The sequence below is a fragment of the Gossypium arboreum genome, chromosome 12, assembly GCF_025698485.1.
Source record: "Gossypium arboreum isolate Shixiya-1 chromosome 12, ASM2569848v2, whole genome shotgun sequence".
Taxonomy (NCBI): domain Eukaryota; kingdom Viridiplantae; phylum Streptophyta; class Magnoliopsida; order Malvales; family Malvaceae; genus Gossypium; species Gossypium arboreum.
In genome coordinates this window covers 94,113,478-94,135,934 of record NC_069081.1, presented here as the reverse complement: position 1 = coordinate 94,135,934, position 22,457 = coordinate 94,113,478, and the positions used below count along the sequence as shown (strand labels likewise).

At 34.2% G+C, this 22,457-nt stretch overlaps 1 protein-coding gene across 1 annotated transcript; it reads right to left on the bottom strand.

Moving 5' to 3' along the window:
• Positions 1-5,503: 5,503 nt before the first annotated feature.
• LOC108465996 (gibberellin 2-beta-dioxygenase 2-like) lies at positions 5,504-8,035 on the bottom strand. Its single transcript, XM_053022646.1, has 2 exons — positions 7,455-8,035; positions 5,504-6,310 (listed from the first exon to the last, which is right to left on the bottom strand). Exons 1-2 carry the CDS (start codon positions 7,835-7,837, stop codon positions 5,605-5,607), a joined length of 1,089 nt encoding a protein of 362 aa, XP_052878606.1. The 5' UTR covers positions 7,838-8,035; the 3' UTR covers positions 5,504-5,604.
• Between the last annotated feature and the right edge of the window lie 14,422 nt (positions 8,036-22,457).

Below are 22,457 nucleotides of genomic sequence, written 5' to 3'. Positions count from 1 at the left end.
ATGTGAGTGAATATAACTCGAATATGTTTAAAATTACTTCTCAATTGAAATTATGTGGAGAGAACATAACCGATGAGGAAATGTTAGAAAAAACATACTCTACATTTCATGTAAATAATGTTGTCTTGCAGATACAATATCATAAAAAAGGTTTTAATTAAGAAATACTTTAAGTTAATATCTTGTCTTCTTATGGTTGAGCAAAATAATGAATTATTAATGAAAAATTATGAGTTACGTCCAACTGGCTCTACTTTATTCCCTGAAGCGAATGTGACATCATATAACGTAAAGGATAAAGACACACTAGCAGTCGTGGTCAAGGATGTGGACATGAACAAGGTGGTCATTTCAGGAATACCCACCAGAAGTGGGATCATAAGGATGGAAAGAATAATAAAAATACAACTGGGAAAGTAGAAAGTTTATGTTATCGTTATGGAGGTAAAAATCATTGGTCCCGTACTTGTCGTACACCAAAGCATCTTATGGAACTATATCAACAATAATTGAAGGATAAAGGGAAGAAAATAGAGACAAATTTTGTTTGTGAGAATGACAAAGACGATTATGGCATCGTTGGTACAACTTATTTGGAAGTTGTTGATTTCTTCACTACCCCTAAAGGGAATAATTGATCTTTTAATTTTATTATTATAGTTTTAAAGAATAAATTTTATGCAAGCTTGTTATGTTATTAACAACATGGTTATTCTATTATGTTTTAAACTATTTATGAAAATTTTATATATTTTGAAAATCTATTTGACACATATTTGTTTTCTTTGAAGAATATGAATACCTCTTAAATTCAATTAGCGATAAATAGTGAAGGCTTATGCTTAGCAAACAATGCAACTACTCATACAATACTTAAGAATAAGAAATATTTTTCTCATTTGACAATGCAAAAAGCTAGTGTGAGTACTGTATCTGGTAGTACCAAAATCATAGAAGGCTCCGGAAGAGCAAATATATTGTTGCCTAGAGGAACTAAGTTTCAAATTAATGGTGCATTATACTCTCCTAAGTCTCAAAGAAATTTGTTGAGTTTTAAAGATATTCACCATAATGGATATCATACTGAGACAATAAGTGAAGGGAATGATGAATATCTTCAAATTACGAGTATAATTCAAGGAAATAAAAATATTTTGGTGAAATTGTTCGCACTCTCCTCTGGTTTGTACTATTCATGCTATAATAAATCAGAAGTTTACTGATGATTTTATCATTTGACATGACCTGTTAAGTCATCCCGGTTCAATTATGATGCAAAAAATTATTGACAATTCATATAGACATTCATTGAAGAGCAAGCAGATTCTTCAAGCTAATAATTTTTCATGTAATGCTTGCTCTTAAGGCAAATTAATTATTTGGCCATCACCAATCAAAATAAATTATGAATCTATCACTTTTCTAGAACAGATATAATGAGATATATGTGGACCAATACATCTTCCGTGTGGACCATTTAGAAATTTTATGGTTTTACTTGATGCTTTGACTAAATGGTCGCTTGTATCCTTGTTATCAACTTGCAACCTGACATTTGCAACATTACTTGCTCAGTTGATCAAATTACGAGCACATTTTCTAGATTTCTCAATCAAGACAATTCATCTTGACAATGCTGGTGAATTTACTTCTAAGCTTTCAATGATTTTTGTATGTCTATTGGAATAAATGTTGAACATTCTGTAGCATATGTTCATACACAAAACGGTATTGTTGAATCATTAATCAAACATCTTCAATTGATTGCAAGGCCATTACTTATGAAGTCAAAACTTCCAATTTCTGCTTGGGGACATGCCATACTACATGCAACGTCATTAATTTGAGTCAGGCAAATAAGTTATCATAAGTTCTCCCCGTTACAAATGGTTTTTAGTAAGGAGCCAAATATTTCCCATCTGAGAATTTTTAAATGTACTATATATGTTCCGATGGCTCCACCATAACGCTTTTAGATGGGTCCTCAAAGGATGTTAGGAATATATGTTGGATATGAATCCCTATCAATAATTTAATATCTCAAGCCACTAATGGGGAATTTATTTACGGCTTGATTTGCTGATTTTCATTTTAATGAGTCAATTTTTCCAACGTTAGGGGTAGAAAATAAACAGCTAGAAAAAGACATAGATTGGAATGAATTATCATTGTCTCATCTTGGGAATCTAACATAACAATGTGAACTGGAGGTTCAAAGGACAATTCATTTATAAAGTTTAGCAAATCAATTGACAGACGCATTTACTAATCCAAAAAGAGTGACAAAATCACATATACCAACTGTAAATGCTCCAATCAAAATTGATGTCATTTAAGGACAAACTTTATATGCTAGTGAGTCTAAAACACGTTTGAAGCGTGGTAGACCAATCGGTTCCAGAGATAAGAATCCTCCAAAAAGAAAAAGAGCAACAACAGATGATGGTCAGATTGAGGAAGCAATGACTTTGAAAGAATCTCCAGAAGAGATTTTAGACATGACTAAAGTTCAAGACAAATCTCAAGTACCTGATAATGAAGAGATCTCAACAAATTATGTCATGTCAAGAATTAAGTGGAACCGAAATCAAATCGACGTTGATGACATATTTGCAGGTAGTGTAACACTAGATATTTTGAATGACAATGTGGATCATGAATCAATGTCAATTGAAGAATGCAGACAAATAGATGATTAGCCAAAATAGAAGAAGCAATTGAGGCAGAGTTAAAATCTCTTGCAAATAAAGATGTATTCAAATATGTAGTTTGTACACCTGAAGGTGTAAAACCTGTGGGATATAAATGGATTTTTTTGTGAAAGAGAAATGAAAAAAGAGAAATTATGAGATATAAAGTGCATTTGGTTGCACAAGAATTTTCACAATGACCCGATATTGATTATGAAGAAACATACTCTTCTGTGGTGGATGCAACTACTTTTAAGTTCTTGATTAGTTTGGAAATAAGAGAAGGTCTTGATTTACGCCTAACATATGTAGTTACAACCTATTTATATGGTCCACTTGATAATAATATTTGCATGAAACTCCCAGAAGGTTTTAAACTACCAGAAGTAGCTAATTCATGTTCTCGAGAACATTACTCAATCAGATTAAATAGATCTCTTTTATGAATTGAAACAATCTGGGTGCATGTGATATAATCACCTTAATGAGCACTTATTGAGGGAAGACTATAATAATGATCCCATTTCCCCTGCATTTTTATAAAGACGTTTGGATCAAGATTTGTTATAATTGCTGTGTATGTTGATGATTTAAAAATCATTAGGACTCTTGAAGAAATTTTAGTGACAATGGAGTGCTTAAAGAAAGAATTTGAAATGAAAGATATTAGAAAGACAAGATTTTGTCTAGGGTTACAAATTGAGCATCTAAAGAATGAAATACTTATACATCAAACAACATATATAGAAAAAGTGCTAAGAAGAATTTACATGCATAACGCACATCCGTTGAGCACCCCATTGGTTGTTAGGTCACTTGATATAAAAAAAGACCATTTTCATCCTTGGGAAAATGATAAAGATTTACTTGGTCCTGAAGTACCATATTGAAGTGCTATTGGTACATTGATGTATCTTGCTAGTCATACACAACTTGATATACAATTTATTGTCAATTTATTAGCAAGATTTAGCTCTTGTCCAACCCGAAGATTTGGAATAGGGTTAAGCATATTTTTCGTTATCTTCAAGGTACAAGAGATATGAGTTTATTTTTCTCTAACCTACCCAAAATAGAATTGGTTGGTTTTGCAGATGCAGGGCACTTATTTGATCCTCACAATGCTCAATCACAAATTGCTTATGTTTTCACATATGGTGGTACTGTAATTTCTTAGCATTCTATGAAACAAACAATTGCTACTGCTTTTTCTAATCATGTTGAGATTTTGGCAATCCATGAGGTTAGTCGTGAATGTGTGTGGCTAAGGTCTGTAATTCATCACATATGAAAAGATTGTAGTTTATGCTCTGAAAAAGAAGCTCCAACAATCTTATATGAAGATAATACAACTTTCATTACACAAGTTAAGGAATGATATATTAAGGATGATAGAACAAAACATATATCACCAAAATTTTTCTTCACTCATGATCAACAAAAGAATGGAGATATAAATGTTCAATAGATTTGTTCAAGTGAGAATTTGACAGATCTTTTTACTAAGGCGCTCCTTGCTGCTACATTTGAAAAGTTAATTTTCAACATTGGATTGCGTCGTTTCAAAGATCTTAAGTGATTCTTACATGAGGGGGAGCAAATTCGCACTACATTTTCTTTTAAGGTTGTGACATACTCTGTATCAAAGGATTATGTACTCTTTTTTCCCATAGGGTTTTTCCTAGTAAGGTTTTTAATGAGGCATATCCTTTATACAATGATCATTCAAGGGGGAGTGTTATGAATGCTATTAAGTGAATGTTCAACCTTTCGCCTTTCACCTTTCATCTCCCTTAATATTCCACATTTCATCTTCTTTAACCTTTAACCTTTCATCTTCCTTAAACCGTTCATCTTCTTGTAAACCCTTTCCTATTTATGTATTAGAATATGAAGAGTCTAATCTCCTTATATATGTATAGAAAAGTATGGCACTTGTAAATATGATGAAAATATAGAATGCAATAGAAATCTTCATATTCTCATATTCATATTTTATCTATTATTTTTGTTTATAATAGGTTTATAGCACGGAAAATAAAAGTAGTTAAATTATATATGTGAACTATTATTTTCAAACTTAAATATCAATAAAAATATTTAACTTTCGTATTCAAATTTTTTAATAATTAAATTTTTATCCATCATTCTTTGAGAAAGAAAAATCTAATATAAAGTAAAAAAATTGAGAACTACATAATTAATTATGGACGTTCACAATTTGAAGTACTATTACACCCCAAAATAAATTAAATATCATATTAATTAAACCTATAGTCAAGCAGTCAATTATTAGAGCCAAGAATGAAAATTTTAGGCTTAAAGAAGTAAGTATCCTAAATATGGTTTAAAACTGGTTTTTAAGCCTTTGTCATTTTCATTACCAAAAAAGGCTATTAGTTCCATCTGTTTTTTTTTTTTTTTAATTGTCATGGTTGGTGAGATTGAGAATAAGAGATGATGACATGATCCACCAATACAAAAAATTCCTTCCCCCATTGGTTCCTTTTCTAAGATAAGTGTTTATAGACCAGATATGGCAATGGCTGTCATGCCTACACACGTCCAAAACTGGACGTGTCTGTATCTCAATGCAACTCAAGCATTATTTGGTCAAATGATTGTGACATAAAACCAATTATATTTTCTAGACTCAATGTAAATTAGTGGATGGAAAGATAGAATTAAATGAAGGAAAAGACGCCGGTATTGTGTAATAAGTTTCCTAGGTTTACCTAATTTTAATTAGGTCAATGCAACATAGCATACCAGCATTTGGTGTTTTATGGACAAAATTAATGAAAGGAAGTGTCTTTAAATATAAGATAAATGTTTATATTTGATTCAAGTGTATACATAAATTATATGTATATAGTCAACTATATCACTATTTCAGTCTCCTCCGATTTAGACCCTAAACAACGTCTTCGTATGAATTTAGTATATTTGGTCCGTCCAATGTTGTGTTTTCTTTTTTTAATCTAGCTAAATAAGGGCAATTTTTGGTCATTGGTGGATGAAGCTTGAATAGGTCAAGCCGGCAATCCCCCAAGCGTAAAGAGTAGGCAGCTTTCTTGTAATCACCCCACGTAAATGGCTTGTAAAGGCTAGGGTTTTCGGGTGAGACCAGCTCACGGAGGGGACTGATTGTCGCGTTAACCGGCGGTGCGGCGAAGTACATGATCGACATCCTTGAATTCCTCGACGATGAGTTCGCTAATGCTCTATGTCTCACGCTTGTAAATCTACCATTTGTTAGAACCTGTAAGGCATCACCAATGATGACATAGAATTGAGTAGGGTCAGGTGGGACAGGGACCCAAAACCCATCATGCAAACAGATTTCAAGGCCCGCAACATCGTTGGATCGTAGTATGGTGAGGATCTGAGGGTCAGAATGTTCTCCGAAACCAATCCGATGATCATCGTCTTTGTATGAACATGGCTTTCGGTTCTTTACTGTAGGATAATGATTGAACCTTAAGACCGAGTCACTTTGGGTGTCCGTGATTAACCTACTGAACACGTACTTGTCTGGGAACCAAAGTCCTTCCGCCATTAGCTCAAGGATCTCGCTTGCTAATTCCCTCACTGATTCTACATAATCGTTTGCAGCGCAACTGTTATATAAAACAAGAAATCGATGAGACTATAGCTAGTTATAATTGAACTCTTCCATGCATGCATGAAGGTAATGATATTGAAAAAAAGAAAAAAGAAAACAATTACAAGCTGAGACTAATGCTGGAAATAAAATCTAACTTTCATATCCTCATCATTGATGGTATTATTTCCGGAGTATCTATACTCGATTTTAACTCAGATGTCTCTCAACTCTAAAAAGAGCCCAATGAAATTCATGGAATTTATCTAGAGCACTTAGAATTCACTAAAAAAATGTTTTATCATTTTGACATTGATGGAGTTTAAACTCAACTCTTTAAGGAGCCCTAAAGGGTAATTACGCTATCATTTGACTAGGTGGACCCTAAGCATTCACTTTACTTAAAGTCGGAATACAAAATCTCAAGTAACATAAACACATTGAGTACTTCCTGTATTTAAAATTTGAAACTAAAAATAATGTTTTAAAGATTTCTCTCAATAAAAAAATCCATTCTCCCTCAACATCATTGGATCATTTCTAATTCTTTCCCCTTTAAGTTCATGGGGAAAAATGGGATAGGGGCCGTTTAAAGGGTAGGGGCCATAAGGTATTACAAAGAAACATTGCATGGCATGTTGAAGATAAATTATTGAGAATACATAAGCAATAAAAGGCTCCCCCTAGATGGTTTCTAATTACCTCTAAATTTATTTTGAGTTATATTTGTTATGATTGACAGCATATTTCGTATTTTGTGAATGAAAAAAATTTTCGTTTAAATATTAAATTTTTTTTATTAATAATAGTTTTAATTAATTAATTTTTTTAATAAAGATGATATATTTTTTAATAATAAAAGGGAAGGTGTCCCTTTCTAGGATACCAAAGCATTAATTATAAACAATCTTCTGCAAATAAATTCTCATTTCTAATTCAAAGCTAGTGTTGTACATTTTTCATTTAGATTTTGTTATATTAAATATATCATTCTCATTTATTAGTATTAAACGAAATAATAAAATAAAGCAAAAGCTAACCATAAACCCCGCTATCATGTATCACACTAAAGAAACAAAAAACCAGACACCTTGTCTGTCTCTAAACCACTACCATTAATAGCTTTTATAATGTGAATAAGATCATAATCATATACATACCTGAAGTTTTGAGGGTTATTAGAGATAGATTTGGATCTTTCAACAATGGAGAAAGGGTTGGTATGAAGAAGAAGGTACTCAAGTTCACCCTTATCACCATTAAGACCGATGTTCTTTAAACCATAACCAAATGGAGTTGCAGGCCCTGCACGTTGCTTGTCACCTGCTTCCTTGTCAAAGAAACGAACCCCTTCGTCTTCAAGTCTCGATATTGTATCACTAGGTACGCCATGGTTGATGACCTTGAAGAAACCATAGTCTTCACAAGCTTTGACGATTAGCTCCGATACGGTGGACCTATCGAGGGAAAGATCAACGACGGGAATCCCTACTGCTTTGGTTTTTTTGGTACTCATTGAAGTTGCCGATGACAGCACAACCATTTGTGTGTTTCTTTTTTACCTAAAAATGAAGATTTTAATGAAGTAGTCTAAGCTTCGACGACCCTAGGAGAGTTAGAAGAGGTGCAATCATGGCTCATGAGTTTGCCCTACTATTTATACTTGCAAAGATAAAAGAAAGAGAAAAGGCTATGATATTTTTTATATTAACTAAAAAGATTGATTACAAAATTGTATGTTAATTTAGGAAGATGTGGACTTTCAAGTAAATAGTTGAAAAAACAAAAGAAAAAGGTATAATATAAATAAGGTTTAATTTCAGATTTGGTCTTTAAACTATACAAGTTTTTATTTAAGTATTTAAAGTTTTTCTTTGATAAAAATGGTACTTAAACTATTAATTTCGTCCATTTTTTACCCCAAAAAGTATACTATGTCTGATAAAAATGTGTCACGTGCAAGGGCGACACCAGTAGGACTAGTAAGGACCCAACTCCCTTTAAAATGGGATTTTTTACCTTTGACCCCTTAAAATTTATAAAATTTTAAGTTAGTACATGATAAAATTACGTTTTGGTCATCCAAAATTGATAAAATTTTGATTTAAGTTATTAAAATGGTAAAATTACATTTTAGTTCTAATAAAAATATACAATTTAATTTTGGACATTTAGAAAAATTTTGTAGCTTCATCTCTGGTCATATATCATGCTCTTAATCGATTGATATCATGTTTTAAGATAAAATGAGATGAAATTGATAATTTAAGTATAATTTTTAACTAAAAATATTTAAGTACCTAAGTGAGAAAATTAATATAATTTGATGGCTAATTTTACATTTAATTCTATATAAATAAATGATGTGTGGGAAATTTTGAGATATATAAAATAATAATGAAGGGTAAGAAAGTTGATTTAGTGCACGTGTAGGAGGGTGCGTGTAACGAAAACTAGGGAAGAGTGGGGTCGGAAGCTGAAAGGTGAGGAGGGGCTTATGGGAAAAAAACAATAGGTTGGGGGAAGAGGCAAACAAGGTTGGGGGGCCAACCCTGCCTGCTAGCGGCTGTTTGTCCCCTTTAATTCCTTTTTTCCCCCCTTTTTTAAACCCTTTTCAAAAGTATTTCAATTTCAAGTAGGGAAGGTAAAAGAATTTGGATTCTATCAGTTTTGACTCAATTCGGTTTGTTAAGATTTACCTTTTTTAAATTAGGTTTTAAATGGATTGGTTAAATTTAATTCTTCAATTGTTTGGATCTGATCAGAGTTGAGTTTAGAGAAAATCTGGTTACTTCACCTCAAATAATTACTAAAATACATGATAATAAAATCTATATTAATATTTACTCTAACATAATTATACCCATAAGATAATAAATATTATCATTAAAAATAATTAAAATTATTCTTTATTTTAATAAAATATAAAATATAAAAATTGTAGCATATTATTAATTGAGTCTTCACTTGATTGGTATGGATATTGTTGTCAATGTAAGAGGATGTGGGTTTGAGTATACTGAAGTATATTATCCTTCTGTTTTATGGGTTGAAGAGGAGCTCTGAGAAATTCTAGATATTGTCTAACAAAAAGAATAGATATTTTGATTTTCAAATGAAATTTGAGACAAGTAAAATAAGGGTTAAATTTTCAATTGGCACCTCTAGTTTTTAACTTTATTACTTTAACCCTATAATTTTTTTCGTATAAATATTCATCTTAATTTTGTTGGTGTAATATACTCACATATTGGATTATCCATTTTAATTTGATAATATTAGAATTAATTATATTATTTATCATATATTTTGAATTCAAATTATTCTACTTAAATACTTAAAGTATGAGAATCGCATTAATAATATGTTTTATTAATTTAATATGAGCTTGAGTATTAAAGTATCAACTCATAAGCTTGAGTATTAAAGTTATTAAAGGATTGTCAAAATGTTGCATCTTAATTTCAATATTTGTTACGAGACTAGAATTTTAGTTTGGCAAACTGTGTAGTCTTAAGTGATCCTATTGCTTCAAATCCGTTTAAGTCAGCCTTACTCTTGAAAATGAGAATTTACAAAAGAAATTCTCTAGGGTACCAAAATAAAACGGAAGTAAACTCAAAAGACAAAGAAGCTCGAATCGAATAGAAAAGCCATAAGAAAGCAACTCACACAAAATGTTTGAGTAAATGCTTTCTAATATATTCAATAACTACGAATGGGATGATTACAAATGAGGAGAAGACTTTTATTTATAGTTAAGCTCTTTCAAATCCAACAGTATCGTTTAAATTACATCGACGGTCAAGATTAAAACCTATCTACAATGTGAGAGAGATTTAAACTCTATACAATCATATACCTTGAGATTTACAATATTCACCATAGTAACTTTAGTTTTATTAAAGTATTCCATTGAGCCACTAAGGCTTCAAATAGATACGTTTCTTCTTGTATTTCACAAATCGAACCAGTTCAAGTAGATTAAATGAGCCTATTTAATTAATTAACTTTCATAGAACATTTTGTATACATTTGTCACGGACTTAAATCTACCATATTTTTATAAGTGAGCAACCTTCTTTTGTTTTTAATGTTGATGAGATGTGACTTCGCTATTTGATTTTTTTTGAAGATTTTTTAATGCTTTAATATTATAGTGTGATTTCATGTGTCTTCATACTTTCATGCATATATCTTCATAACCCTTGTATCTCAATATTTTAACGTTCTTTTCTTAGGTTTCAAAGTAATTATATTGTCATACCATCCTTCCATTGCCACTTTCTTATTTTGTTATGAGTTTTAAGAAATTCATTACAAAGTCAGTGTAGCCGGCCCAATTTGAACGGGCCTTAAACAGACTAAACAAATAAAAAACAAAAATTAATAGTCCAAGTTTTCTTACAAGCCCAAAGCAAAAAACTAAGCCCAAATAGGCCCATAACTTAAACAGTTTCGGCAGAAGCCAGAAACCTGGCGCCGCTGTTCTCGTGCCACGTCAGCACACCTCGTCCCGGGGCCTGACGTCCTTTCTACCGCCGTTTCACCAAAATAGCCAAGGGTCTCCTCTCCGATGACTCCGTCATCTGCAACAAAGGAGAAGGAAAAGGACCACAGAAGCAAGAAATAGTAGCAGAAATGAAAGTAAACAGTAGCAACAAACAGTGAAATAAACAGTGTAATATTGGCTATAAAAGCCACGAAATTATCAATGTATTTTTTTATAGATAAGATTAATCAAAAAAAGAGAACTCAAGGTAAAAAAATTGATTTTTTTTTATTTCAGTTTTTCCTTGCGAATCTATTTTGAGAAATATATATATATATAAAAAAAAAAATAGAAAAGAAAAGATTGAAACTGACCTACCACACCACCGTCGACGGCTCTCCCCGGCACCGAAAACCTAGAACCCGTTAGGGTTCGATTTGGAGTCCGTTGAAACGGACGGCGAGACAGCTAAAAGAACCTAAGTTTTTGCGGTTGTTTTTTTTTTTTTGAAAGGTAAGACTTATCATTCAAAAAGAGGGCCAAAAATGAAATTTTGGGTTCTCCGACCACTGTGTGCGGCGACGCTGTCACCGTCAATTGGAAGCTGCCATGGTGGTCGACGACTAGAATAATGGCCGGAGCTTGGAGAGGGGAAGAAAGTTGAGAGAGTTTTTTGTTTTTGAAACGATTTGAAGAGAATGATTTTTTTTTAAAAAAAATTGACTTTAATAGGCCCATTAAACGACATCGTTTAGGGCTGGCCACAATAGGCCTAAAACGACATTGTTCCACCCCTAGGATCTGCGCGCCGACCCAACCCGCTCAGAGGATCTGCATGTTTTAGACGAATGGGTTATTTTTGCTTTTGGTCCTTCCACTTTTGCGATTCATTTCGATTTAGTCCTACCTTATTTTTTATTTTTTATTTAGCCGTTTATTTTTAGTTTTGTTTCAATTTGGTCCTTGGACCATTTTAACTCGACGAAAACCTAAAATGGTGTCATTTTTCCAACCTGCAGACCTGACCCGAAAATAGCCAAGATCCGCGTGTTTTCGCATCCTATGGGTTATTTACAGTCTTGGCCCTTTCGATTTAAATTTTTTTAAATCCAACCCTTTTGTTTTTTTAATTTATACCCTGTAATTTTATTTTTATTTCTTTTTGGTCCCTATGGAACACTGTGTTTAAGGGATTCGGTATAATTTCATGTTTAATCCCCATTCCTTTTTTGGGCATTCCATTTTAGTCCTTGACCCTGTTTAATTATTTTATTATTTACATTTTAGCCTTTTTGTTTTTATTTTATTCAATTTGTCCTTTTAATTTCATTTAAGTTACTATTAAGACCTTTTATTTTAATTACATTATTTATTTATTCATCTACTTGTTTATTTATTCCTTATTTCATTTATTTCATTCATTTATTTGTTTATTTACTCATTTATTTATATATTATTCATTTATTTATTTATTTTGTTTCAATCCTTCTATTCATTTATTTATTATTCATCATTTTTATATTAATATTTTTATTTCCTTTCATCGATTTTTTATCTATGCTTTCATTATTATTACTATTTTATTATTATTTGTTCATCTATTTATTTATTATCCCCTTTTATATATTTTCAAAATTAGATTATTTATAAATTTTTATTTGTACATTTTATTCATTTATTATCATTATTTTTTTATCTTATTTTTACTACTTTGTCATTTCTTTTATCATTCTCGCATCATTTACATTTATAATCATCATAAGGCATCTAGCATTTTTATTTTTTATTTTTATTTTATTTTTATCACTTTATTTATTTTATACCATGGATTAATATTCTTACTATTGTTATAGTTACATTGATATTATCATAGCATTTCTTTATTCACTTATTATATGTCATTTAAATATTCTATCCAGTATAACCATTTTAAAATCACTACATCATGCATTATGTTTAAATGTAATTAGTTGCTTTTATATTACACCCAAAATGATTTACCTATCGTTTTAATATTACACCTATTATTATTCAAAATAAATTTTTAAAATAGGCAATGTTCCGTATTTGGGAGATTCGAGAAATCATACCCTAACTTACGTTGATTTTATTGTTGAACTCGAATAACCAAATATCCTTTCAAAATTAAAATACATAAGATTTCAAATAAAAAATAAAGGCAAACTTATTCTCAAGGATTCAAAGTGTCGTGTTCTAACTTACGGGATGTGACATTTCGTTGCCTCAAGATGAGAGGGTCTTAAACATACTTTTTGATTTATTCAAGCAATTTTTAAGTAAAATTAACAATAGTCCAAATAGGGATCGTATTTTAAACTATTTTCAAGTTTTCAACTTTTGACACCAAGACATGAATTAATCAATTAGGTACCAATTTTGGGCGTTACGAGGATGCTAATCCTTCCTCGTACGTAATCGACTCTCGAACCCATTTTCTGGATTTTTGTTGACCAAAAAAAATATTATTTTAATAAGTTGAACATCTTATTAAAACGATCAAACTACGAGGTGACCCGATCACACTTAATAAAAAAGATTGGTGGCGACTCCCATTTTCTTTTTTTAAAGTAAAAAGTCGATTTCAAAAAAATAGTTTCGACAGCTTGGCGACTCCACTGGGGACATAAATAGGAGAGTCAAGCCACAAGTTGATTATTCCTTGTCTTTTTTGTCGAAAATTGATAATTTGGTTTAAATTTACGATCCTTTTGTTGCATTTCATTTTTATGGTCTGTATCATTTTGATATATTTGCCTTATTGGTTCGAGTTTTTAGATATACTTTCGCATTTTGCATTTCATAACCAGTCGGTTATACCCTTTTAAGTAGGAGTGAGAAGCTATTCTTTCGTGAGGTCTTCACCTCCGTATAGGATAGAGGATTGCTTTCGGGATACATCCGTACCTATGTCTTAGTGAGATTTTTATCTCCGTAGAGCCATAGGGAAATGTATTCCCCTGAATTAAACTCGGTCCGTATGAGCCTATAATTGATGAGGATCGAGGAATCTGCAGGTTCAGGTACCTTTACTTTAGAACCAAACCGCATATATCGAGGTCTAAGAGCCTACCCTAGGTAGAACCGCACTGAACCCTAGTGGTCACCCGAATAGGTGCTTTATTTATTATTTCTTGTTTGCCTTAATTTCTTGCTTAGTGTTCAATATACTGACTTGTTTAGTTTTGTTTTGAATGTGATTGCATGGAATTTCTATCATAAAAAATGTGTTGATTCACGTTCAGTTACTAAGTAGAGAGCTTGCCATAAAGAATGAATTACTTGATAAAGTGAAAGATAACGCGGCTGTCCGAATATGGTCCAAGAAAACACAAATAGAAAAATGTGATAGTTTGACGAAGGGGTATGTGTTAGAATTGTGGGACTTCACTCGTATCAGCGTAACCCAGAACAATCTCCAAGAACTGAAAGAGATATGGGTCCAATGAGATGATAAAGTCAACCAGCTATTTTACTGTCATTATGGTGATTTCCCTTATCAACTCGATATTAAAATGGACAAGCACTAGTTTTGAGCTCTGGCTCAATTTTGGAATCTTGCATAGAGTTGCTTTACTTTTGGAAAAATGGATTTGGTACCTACTATGGGAGAATACACGACCTTACTTTGTTGCTCGAAAATTCGAGCTAACAAGGTTTATTACAAAGCAACCAATATCCCAACTTTCTTAAAAAAACTAATGAACATCACGGGGATGAGTGAGCAATGGGTTGCAGCTTGGATCAAGCAAAAAGGAGATAGTAAATGTATCCCTTGGACTAGTTTGCGAGATTTGATCTTGGTACACTCAGATATGAAGAAAAGGGTCGATGTCTTTGCTTTAAGCATTTACGGGTTGGTTTTTTTCCCTAAAGTACTAGGGCACGTGGATGAGGCAGTTTCAGATTTGTTTGAACGACTTAATAAGAGGGTCACACCCGTCCCGACAATTTTGGCCGAAACATTTAGATTTTTGAATGCATAGCTTGGTTTCACAGCTACTTCTGAAAAGTAGAAAAAGTTTCTTATCGAGTATTCTCCGAGAACTATTCTCCATTGAAAGAATTAATGGCTACATCGAGGCAAGATGACATTTCGGAGGAAAAATGGATGACGATTCTCCAGAATCTCCAAGATGAAGATGTCGAATGGAGAGCTTCTTGGATGATCCCTGATGAGATTCTGTACTGGTGTGGGGATTTTGATTGGGTTCCTCTACTTGGAATTTGGGGAGCTGTCGAATATGCTACATTGTTCGTATTGAGACATTATAGATCGAGCCATTCAATACCAGCAACGCAATGGTAGGCTAAGTGCGAGTTTTCATATAAGGGTGATAACTACAAGAAAAAAGTTTGAGAAATGTTTAACGCTTGGAACCAAACCCGCCGAATGAAAAGATTTGCTGTAGGTCCAATAATGACCCCCGAATATAATAAGTGGTAGGGTAAAAGAGTCAATGACAACATCCCTGGGCCAAGTCAAGAGGGTACTCGACCAATGGAGGAATACTTGCAAGTGATCCCATCTGAGCTAGAGATCATAAAGAAGGATTTTGAAAAAAAAAAATTCAGAGCTAGGAAATAAGATAGAGCAATTGGAAGAGGAAAATATGCAATTAGAACTAGATGTTAATGTCCAGAAGCTAGAGGCCGATAAACTGAGAAAAGGAAAAAACAAGGCCGACGAAGATTTGGACAGTTTAAAAATGGATTACAAGAAGCTACGCTTGTCAATGAGGGCTGCTGGGCTAGGAAAAACATCAGAAAAATGGCGAAAAGAGATTAAAAAAGAAAATAATAGAGCCGATCAATGGGAAAAGATATTCCAAGATGCCTGGGTTCGAGAAAATGCTCTAGAAAGAGACCTATTGGAATGCCAAAATGAAAATGTCAGTTTAAAAGCTAGGGTAGTAGAACTAGAAAAGTCACTTCATCAGTATCGTAATCGCAACTCCACAATTGAGCTGAAAATGAACTTAAACAAAATTGAAGAGCTAAAAAGGAAAATAACTGAGCTCAAGACCGCATTACAAAATTGTGAACTCCGAGTTGAAATCCTTGAGGCAAACAACGAGCATTGGAAATAGCAACTCCACTATTCTCAAGGTTAGGTTAGGGATAGAGACCATATCATAAGTGAAGCTGTGGCTCAAATACGAGAGGTGGCCAATCATTTGAAAATCCTAGTGGTTTAGGCTGACGTGCTAAGCTTAAAGTATGAATCAGAATCGAATCGAGCTCAAGAGTTAGCTTGGCTTCTTAGAAAGGTTAAGGCTTTGAGTATTAGGGAAAATCCGTATATGTAATCCGTTTTATGTAAAGAAATTTGTTTTCTAGTAAAGTTGTTCTAATAGAATTGAATCAAAATCAATGCATCTTTTTGCTTTCATTCATGTATTTGCATTATATTGCATCATATGCATTAAATTTCATAAAAAGACCCTAATTAAAATAAATTATTTCAGTTAATCTAGAAACCAACAAGAGCCAACCAACCGAACATCGTTACAGTACTCGCGCGAAAACCAAAGTAATGGACCAAAGATGGGAAAGGCTAGAACAGATTCAAAAAGATATGCAAGATCAGTTGCAAGTGCAACTGCAAGAATAGCTAGCAAAAGTACAACAAGATATGAGGGATTAGATATAGGAATCCTAAAGAAGTATGATAATCCAATTGACGCAGTTGCTGGTTGGAGGACTTGAAAAATGCAAGAGTACTACAGTCTACTCAGGGGATGATAATGATGATCCTATTTGCCCCCCGGGTTTTACCCTGATAAACGTCCAGGTACAACCAGAGGCGTACCCACGAAGGGTACCCGTTACTATCAGACCCCAACAGTATCAAACCAGTACCTCAGTACCAACGAACTAGCCGATGGGTTCAGGCTTTAATCCGGGGGATAATCCAACTAATCCCGTTATTTCTGATCTAAATGATATGTCAGAAATATAAAAAGTAAGAGTGGAACTTCCAAAGCAATTTGAGGATCGATGTAGATGGTTAGAAGAAAAAGTCAGAGCAATGGAAAATATTAACTACCACTGCGGAGTTGATGTTAAGGATCTATATTTGGTCCCCAGTTTAGTACTCCCACCAAAGTTCAAAACTCTAGAGTTTGAAAAGTATAATGGGATTAGTTGTCCTGAAGCTCACATCACTATGTTCTGTCGAAGGATGACAAGATACGTCAATAATGATCAACTGTTAATCCACTGCTTTCAGGACAGTTTGATCAGGTCAACAGCTAAATGGTACAACCAATTTATTCGTGCCAAAATCAATTCATGGAAAGACTTGGCACAAGCCTTTATGAAGCAATATAGTTATGTGACAGACATGACATCCGATAGAATCACGTTGCAGAATATGGAGAAGAAATAAAGTGAGAGCTTCAGGCAATATGCCCAAAGATGGAGACAGGTGGCAACGCAAGTCCATCTACCTCTTCTGGAGAAAGAAACCACAATGCTTTTCATCAACACTTTAAAAGCCTCATTCATTAACCATATGCTGGAAAGTGCTACTAAGAGTTTCTCAGATATAGTAATGTTCGGTGAAATGATTGAAAATGCAGTGAGAAATGGTAAGACAAACACAGAGAAAAACGCCAAAAGATCAGCCCCGAGGGAGAAAGAAAATGAGGTGAATAATGCAAGCATATATAACAAGGGTTATTCAAAACCAATCATTGTAGGTCCGCCGAAGACAGTAATTACTAGCCATCAAGGCCTCCTAAGGCAAGAATCCAACCCAAGGTCAAATACAGAAAGGCCCAGTTCACACCCACCCCGATGACAGATAGGGAGCTGTATCAGAGTCTATTTGATGCACATGTAGTATCCCCTTTCTACTTAAAACCTATGCAACCTTCATTCTCCAAATGGTACAACGCGAATGCTTAATGCGAAAATCACGCGGGAATCACGGGACACTTAATAGAAAACTGCACTACTTTTAAAAAGTTGATTGAAATGTTTATCAAGATGAGCATTGTGAAATTCGATGATCCATCGGGACCTAATGTGGCAGAAATCTGTTACCTAGTCATTCTGATAAAGGGGTAAACGCGATAATTGAGAATAGAGGGAAGAGAACCGAGATGGATGTAACGGAAGTGAAAACCCCACTGAGATGGGTTTGAAAGAAAATGATAGAGAAAGGATTAATTAAACAAGATTCAGAGGAGAGACCCAAAGGGATGAGGAACTACTATGAGTTCCATACTAAAGAGGGTCATGCCATCTAGGAATGCGTTGAATTCAAGGCCTTAGTACAAAATCTGATGGATAATAAAGAGCTAGAATTCTTTGAATATGCCAAGGGTTTAGAAGAATGAGATATATGCGCTTCAGAGGAAAGATCAACGGAGAAGGCCCATAAGGTCAACCACCCATTGGTTATTATTTCACGACCAAGAAGCAATGAAGCCAGAGTACAAATTGCACCAAGAGTCATAACCCGTAAACTTGTAGCCTTTCCATACAAGGACAGCAAGAGGGTTCATTGGAATTATGACTGCAATGTAACGATTCGAGAGAAGAGAACCCAATTAGCACTTCAGAAAAAGGCCAGGATGTTGGTTTCTACACGCGTTGTGGAAGGCGCTATGATCCATCAAATGCAGGAGCTGAGCCTGTAAAAGGAAAAGTCTTGGTAGTTGAACAAAAGAACGAAAATTTGACCAGACTTGAATCACTCATTAATGAGCCGGTAACTGATGAAGAGGCTAAAGAATTCTTGAAATTCTTAAAGCATAGTAAGTACAGTGTTGTAGAATAGCTACATAAATAACCAGCTCACATATCAGTGCTAGCTTTACTCCTAAGTTCGGAGATACATCATAGCGCGTTGATAAAAGTGCTAAATGAAACTTATGTCACCAACGATATCTCTGTAAACAAGGTGGATCGCCAAGTTAACAATATAAGCGCTGACAACTAAATCTTTTTTAATGATGACGAAATACCATTAGGGGGCATGGGATCTACAAAGGCTCTGCACATCATCACCTGCTGCAAAGGATATATATTACCAGGGGTGTTATTGATAATGGATCTACACTAAATGTCTTGCCCCTATCCATACTGGATAGGTTGCCTATGGATAGCTCTCATATGAAGATATGTCAAAACATATTGAAAGCATTCGATGGTACTGATAGGAGGGTGATGGGAAGGATTGAAATACCCCTTTTGATTAGTCCAAACACGTATGAAGTAGATTTCTTGGTAATGGATATCAAACCTTCTTATAATTACTTGTTGGAGAGGCCTTGGATTCACTTGGCTGGGGTAGTGTTGTCATCACTGCACCAAAAGCTAAAGTTGGTAAATGAGGGTCGACTGATAACGATAAATGTGGAAGAAGACATTATTGCATCCATAACTAATGACGCGTCATACATAGGACCAGAAGATGAAGCGATAAAATGTTCCTTTTGATAGCTGGAATTTGTGAATGCAACTTTCATTATCGAAGGAAACAAGATCCCTATACCCAAAATCTCCAAAACTACAAGGATGGGCCCACAACTAACAGTTGGAAAATAAGTCTTGCCGGGAAGAGGACTCAGAAAATACCTCCAGGGGAAATTCGAAGCACCAACGCTAATAAATAAATGAGACCACTTTGGCTTAGGATACAGGCAAGATGTAAGTCAAAAGAAGAGAAAGCTGGAGAAGAAGCAAGAAAAGAGAAGAGCGAGACTGAGTGTGGAAGACGTCAAGTGAGAACCGATGATTTTTCCCCATATATCCAAAACTTTTGTGTCAGGAGGATCTATTCACCCTAAATAGAAGATGTCAAGAAAAGAAACCGTAGAAGAAATGTCGGGAAGTCTGAACATCAACACCATATCTGAAGAAGGAATTGGGGGAGAAAACTTATCAGGCATCTGCCTCTATGTACCTGGAAGTGTTCTGAACAATTGGACTATGGACGAGATTCCTGTAGTTTTTAGAGCTAATTCAGAGTAATGTTCAAAACATACTTATTGCTCTAAGCCTAGGAGCAATAAGAATCCTTTTGTGAAATAGGCTTATATCTAACATCTTTATTTCAATAAAATGCATCTTTGCGCATCTTGAGCTAATATTCTTTTATTATTTCCATTTCATTCATAATCATACCATACAGATAATTATTTTTAGATTATTTTATTCTTTGGATTTTTCTTCATTCCTATAACATGTCTCCAGATATCAATGATATGAGTGACGCTGCTACTGACTTAAAATCTCCTTTTGAGCAAGACATGTGTATGGAGGATTCTTAGGATTTTGAAGATAATTGAGACTGCAACCTATGCCCTGATTTGTTGAGGATGGTAGAACAAGATGAGAAAAAAATCCTCCCTTACAAAGATTCAGTGGAAATTGTGAACTTAGAAGAGGAAAAATAGGTGAAGATTAGAGCTTGCATTGTCGCAGAGACAAAACGAGACCTCATCGAGTTACTCCAAGAATTCAAGGATGTTTTCGCATGGTTATATCAAGACATGCCCGGGTTAAGTATTGATATCATGGTACATCGGCTCTTTATAAAGAAAGAGTGCAAGCCAGTTAAACAGAAGCTCCCAATGATGAGGCCCGATGTTTTACTGAAAATAAAAGAGGAAGTCAAGAAGTAATTTGATACTGCTTTCTTACAAGTGGTTAAATAATTAGAATAGGTAGCCAATATCGTCCCCGTCCCTAAAAAAGATGGGAAAGTACGAATGTGTGTAAACTACAAAGATTTGAAGAAAGCCAACCCGAAAGACAATTTCTTTTTGCCTCATATCGACACTTTAGTAGATAACACGGCAGGTTACTCGCTGTTCTCTTTTATGGATGGTTTCTTGGGATACAACCAGATAAATATGCATCTTGAAGAGATAGAGAACACCACATTTGTAGCCATGTGGGGAACATTTTGCTATAAGGTGATGCCATTTGGACTGAAAAATTACAGGAGCAACGTGTCAAATAGCCATGGTAGCCTTGTTTCATGACATTATGCATAAAGAAATTGAAGTTTATGTCAATGAAATGATTGCAAAATTCAGAACAGAAAAGGAGCATGTACAATTCTTAAGGAAGTTGTTCTTAAGATTGAGAAAATTTCAGCTAAAGCTTAATCCAGCAAAATGTACCTTCGGGGCTAGGTCGGGAAAATCGCTAGGATTTGTAGTCAATAAAAAGAAGAGCAAAACCGACCCAGATAAAGTAAAGGCTATACAGAAGTTGCCTCTGTCGCGCATTCAAAAAGAAGTTCGAGGTTTCCTAGAAAGACTAAATTATATTGCCTAGTTCATTTCACAACTAACTGAGACGTGCGACCCCATATTCTATCTCCTTAAGAAACAAAATCCAGGCGTTTGGGATGAGAAATGCCAGAAGATTTTCGACAAGGTCAGACATTACTTTTCCAATGCCCTAATACTGATGCCACCTAACCTAAATAAGTCGCCAATACTGTACTTGTCAGTATTTGGAAATTCCATGATATGCGTGCTTGGCCAACATGATGAGTCAAAGAGAAAAGAAAGAGCGATATACTATCTCAGTAAGAAATTCACTGAATGTGAGACAAGATATTCGCCAATCAAGAAGTTGTGTTACGCATTGATCTAGACAACCTGAAGACTAGGACCGTATATGTTGTACCACACAACTTGGCTCATCTCAAAAGTCGATCTTCTAAAGTGCATGATAGAGTCGTCTACTTTGAATGGAAGAATGACTGGGTGGAAAATTTTACTTTCCAGATTTGATATAGTCTATGTGAATCAAAAGGCTATGAAAGAGAGCGCGGTAGCAGATTTTCTGGCTAGTAGAGTTCTAGAAGATTACGAGCCTTTAAACTTTGATTTCCCGAATGAAGATCTAATGTGTTGCAACCACTGAAGAAAACACTCAAGAAGGTCATCCTTGGAAACTAAACTTTGATAGAGCCTCAAACGTTGTGGGTAATAGAATTGAGGTAGTCTTGGTATCCCCAAATGGAGATCATTATCGATTCACTAGTAAATTAGATTTCGATTGCACAGACAATATGGCAGAATAAGAAACATGCATCATGGGTATCCGTGTAGCCATAGAACGTAAGATCAAAGTGCTAGAGGTACATGAGGAATCTACGCTAGTGATCTATCAACTCAAGGGAGAATGAAAGACAAGAGATCCCAAGTTGATCGATTATTGAAAGCTAATTCTTGAATTGATTAAAGAGTTTGATGAAATCCCATTTTGTTACCTTCTACGAGACGAAAATCAGATGGCTGATGCATTGGCTACTTTAGCTACCATGGTGAAAGTGAACAAGCAAGAGAATGTAAAACCTATCTAGATGAGTTGTAAAACCTATTTAGATGAGTATTTATGAGACTTTGGCTCATTGTTACAACATCGAAGAAGAAGAAGAAAAGGATGATCACCTTTGGTACCACGATATACTGCAATATGTGAAGAATCATGAATACCCTGACCAAACTGAGAATGATAAAAGGACGTTGAGAAGACTAGCCAGTGACTATGTCTTAGATGGGGAGATCCTATATAAAAGAAGAAAGGATCAAGTGCTACTAAGATGTGTAGACGTTGTCGAGGCTAAGAAAATCTTGCAAGAAGTCCATGAGGGTGTTTGCGGAACACATGCTAATGG

What these genes read in the sequence shown, in the direction of transcription:
- LOC108465996 (XM_053022646.1), bottom strand. Translation starts at nt 7,837, where the DNA reads ATGGTTGTGCTGTCATCGGCAACTTCAATGAGTACCAAAAAAACCAAA. An exon ending in AATAACCCTCAAAACTTCAG is followed by an intron (nt 6,311 to 7,454) that starts GTATGTATATGA and finishes TTTATATAACAG; the next exon opens with TTGCGCTGCAAACGATTATG.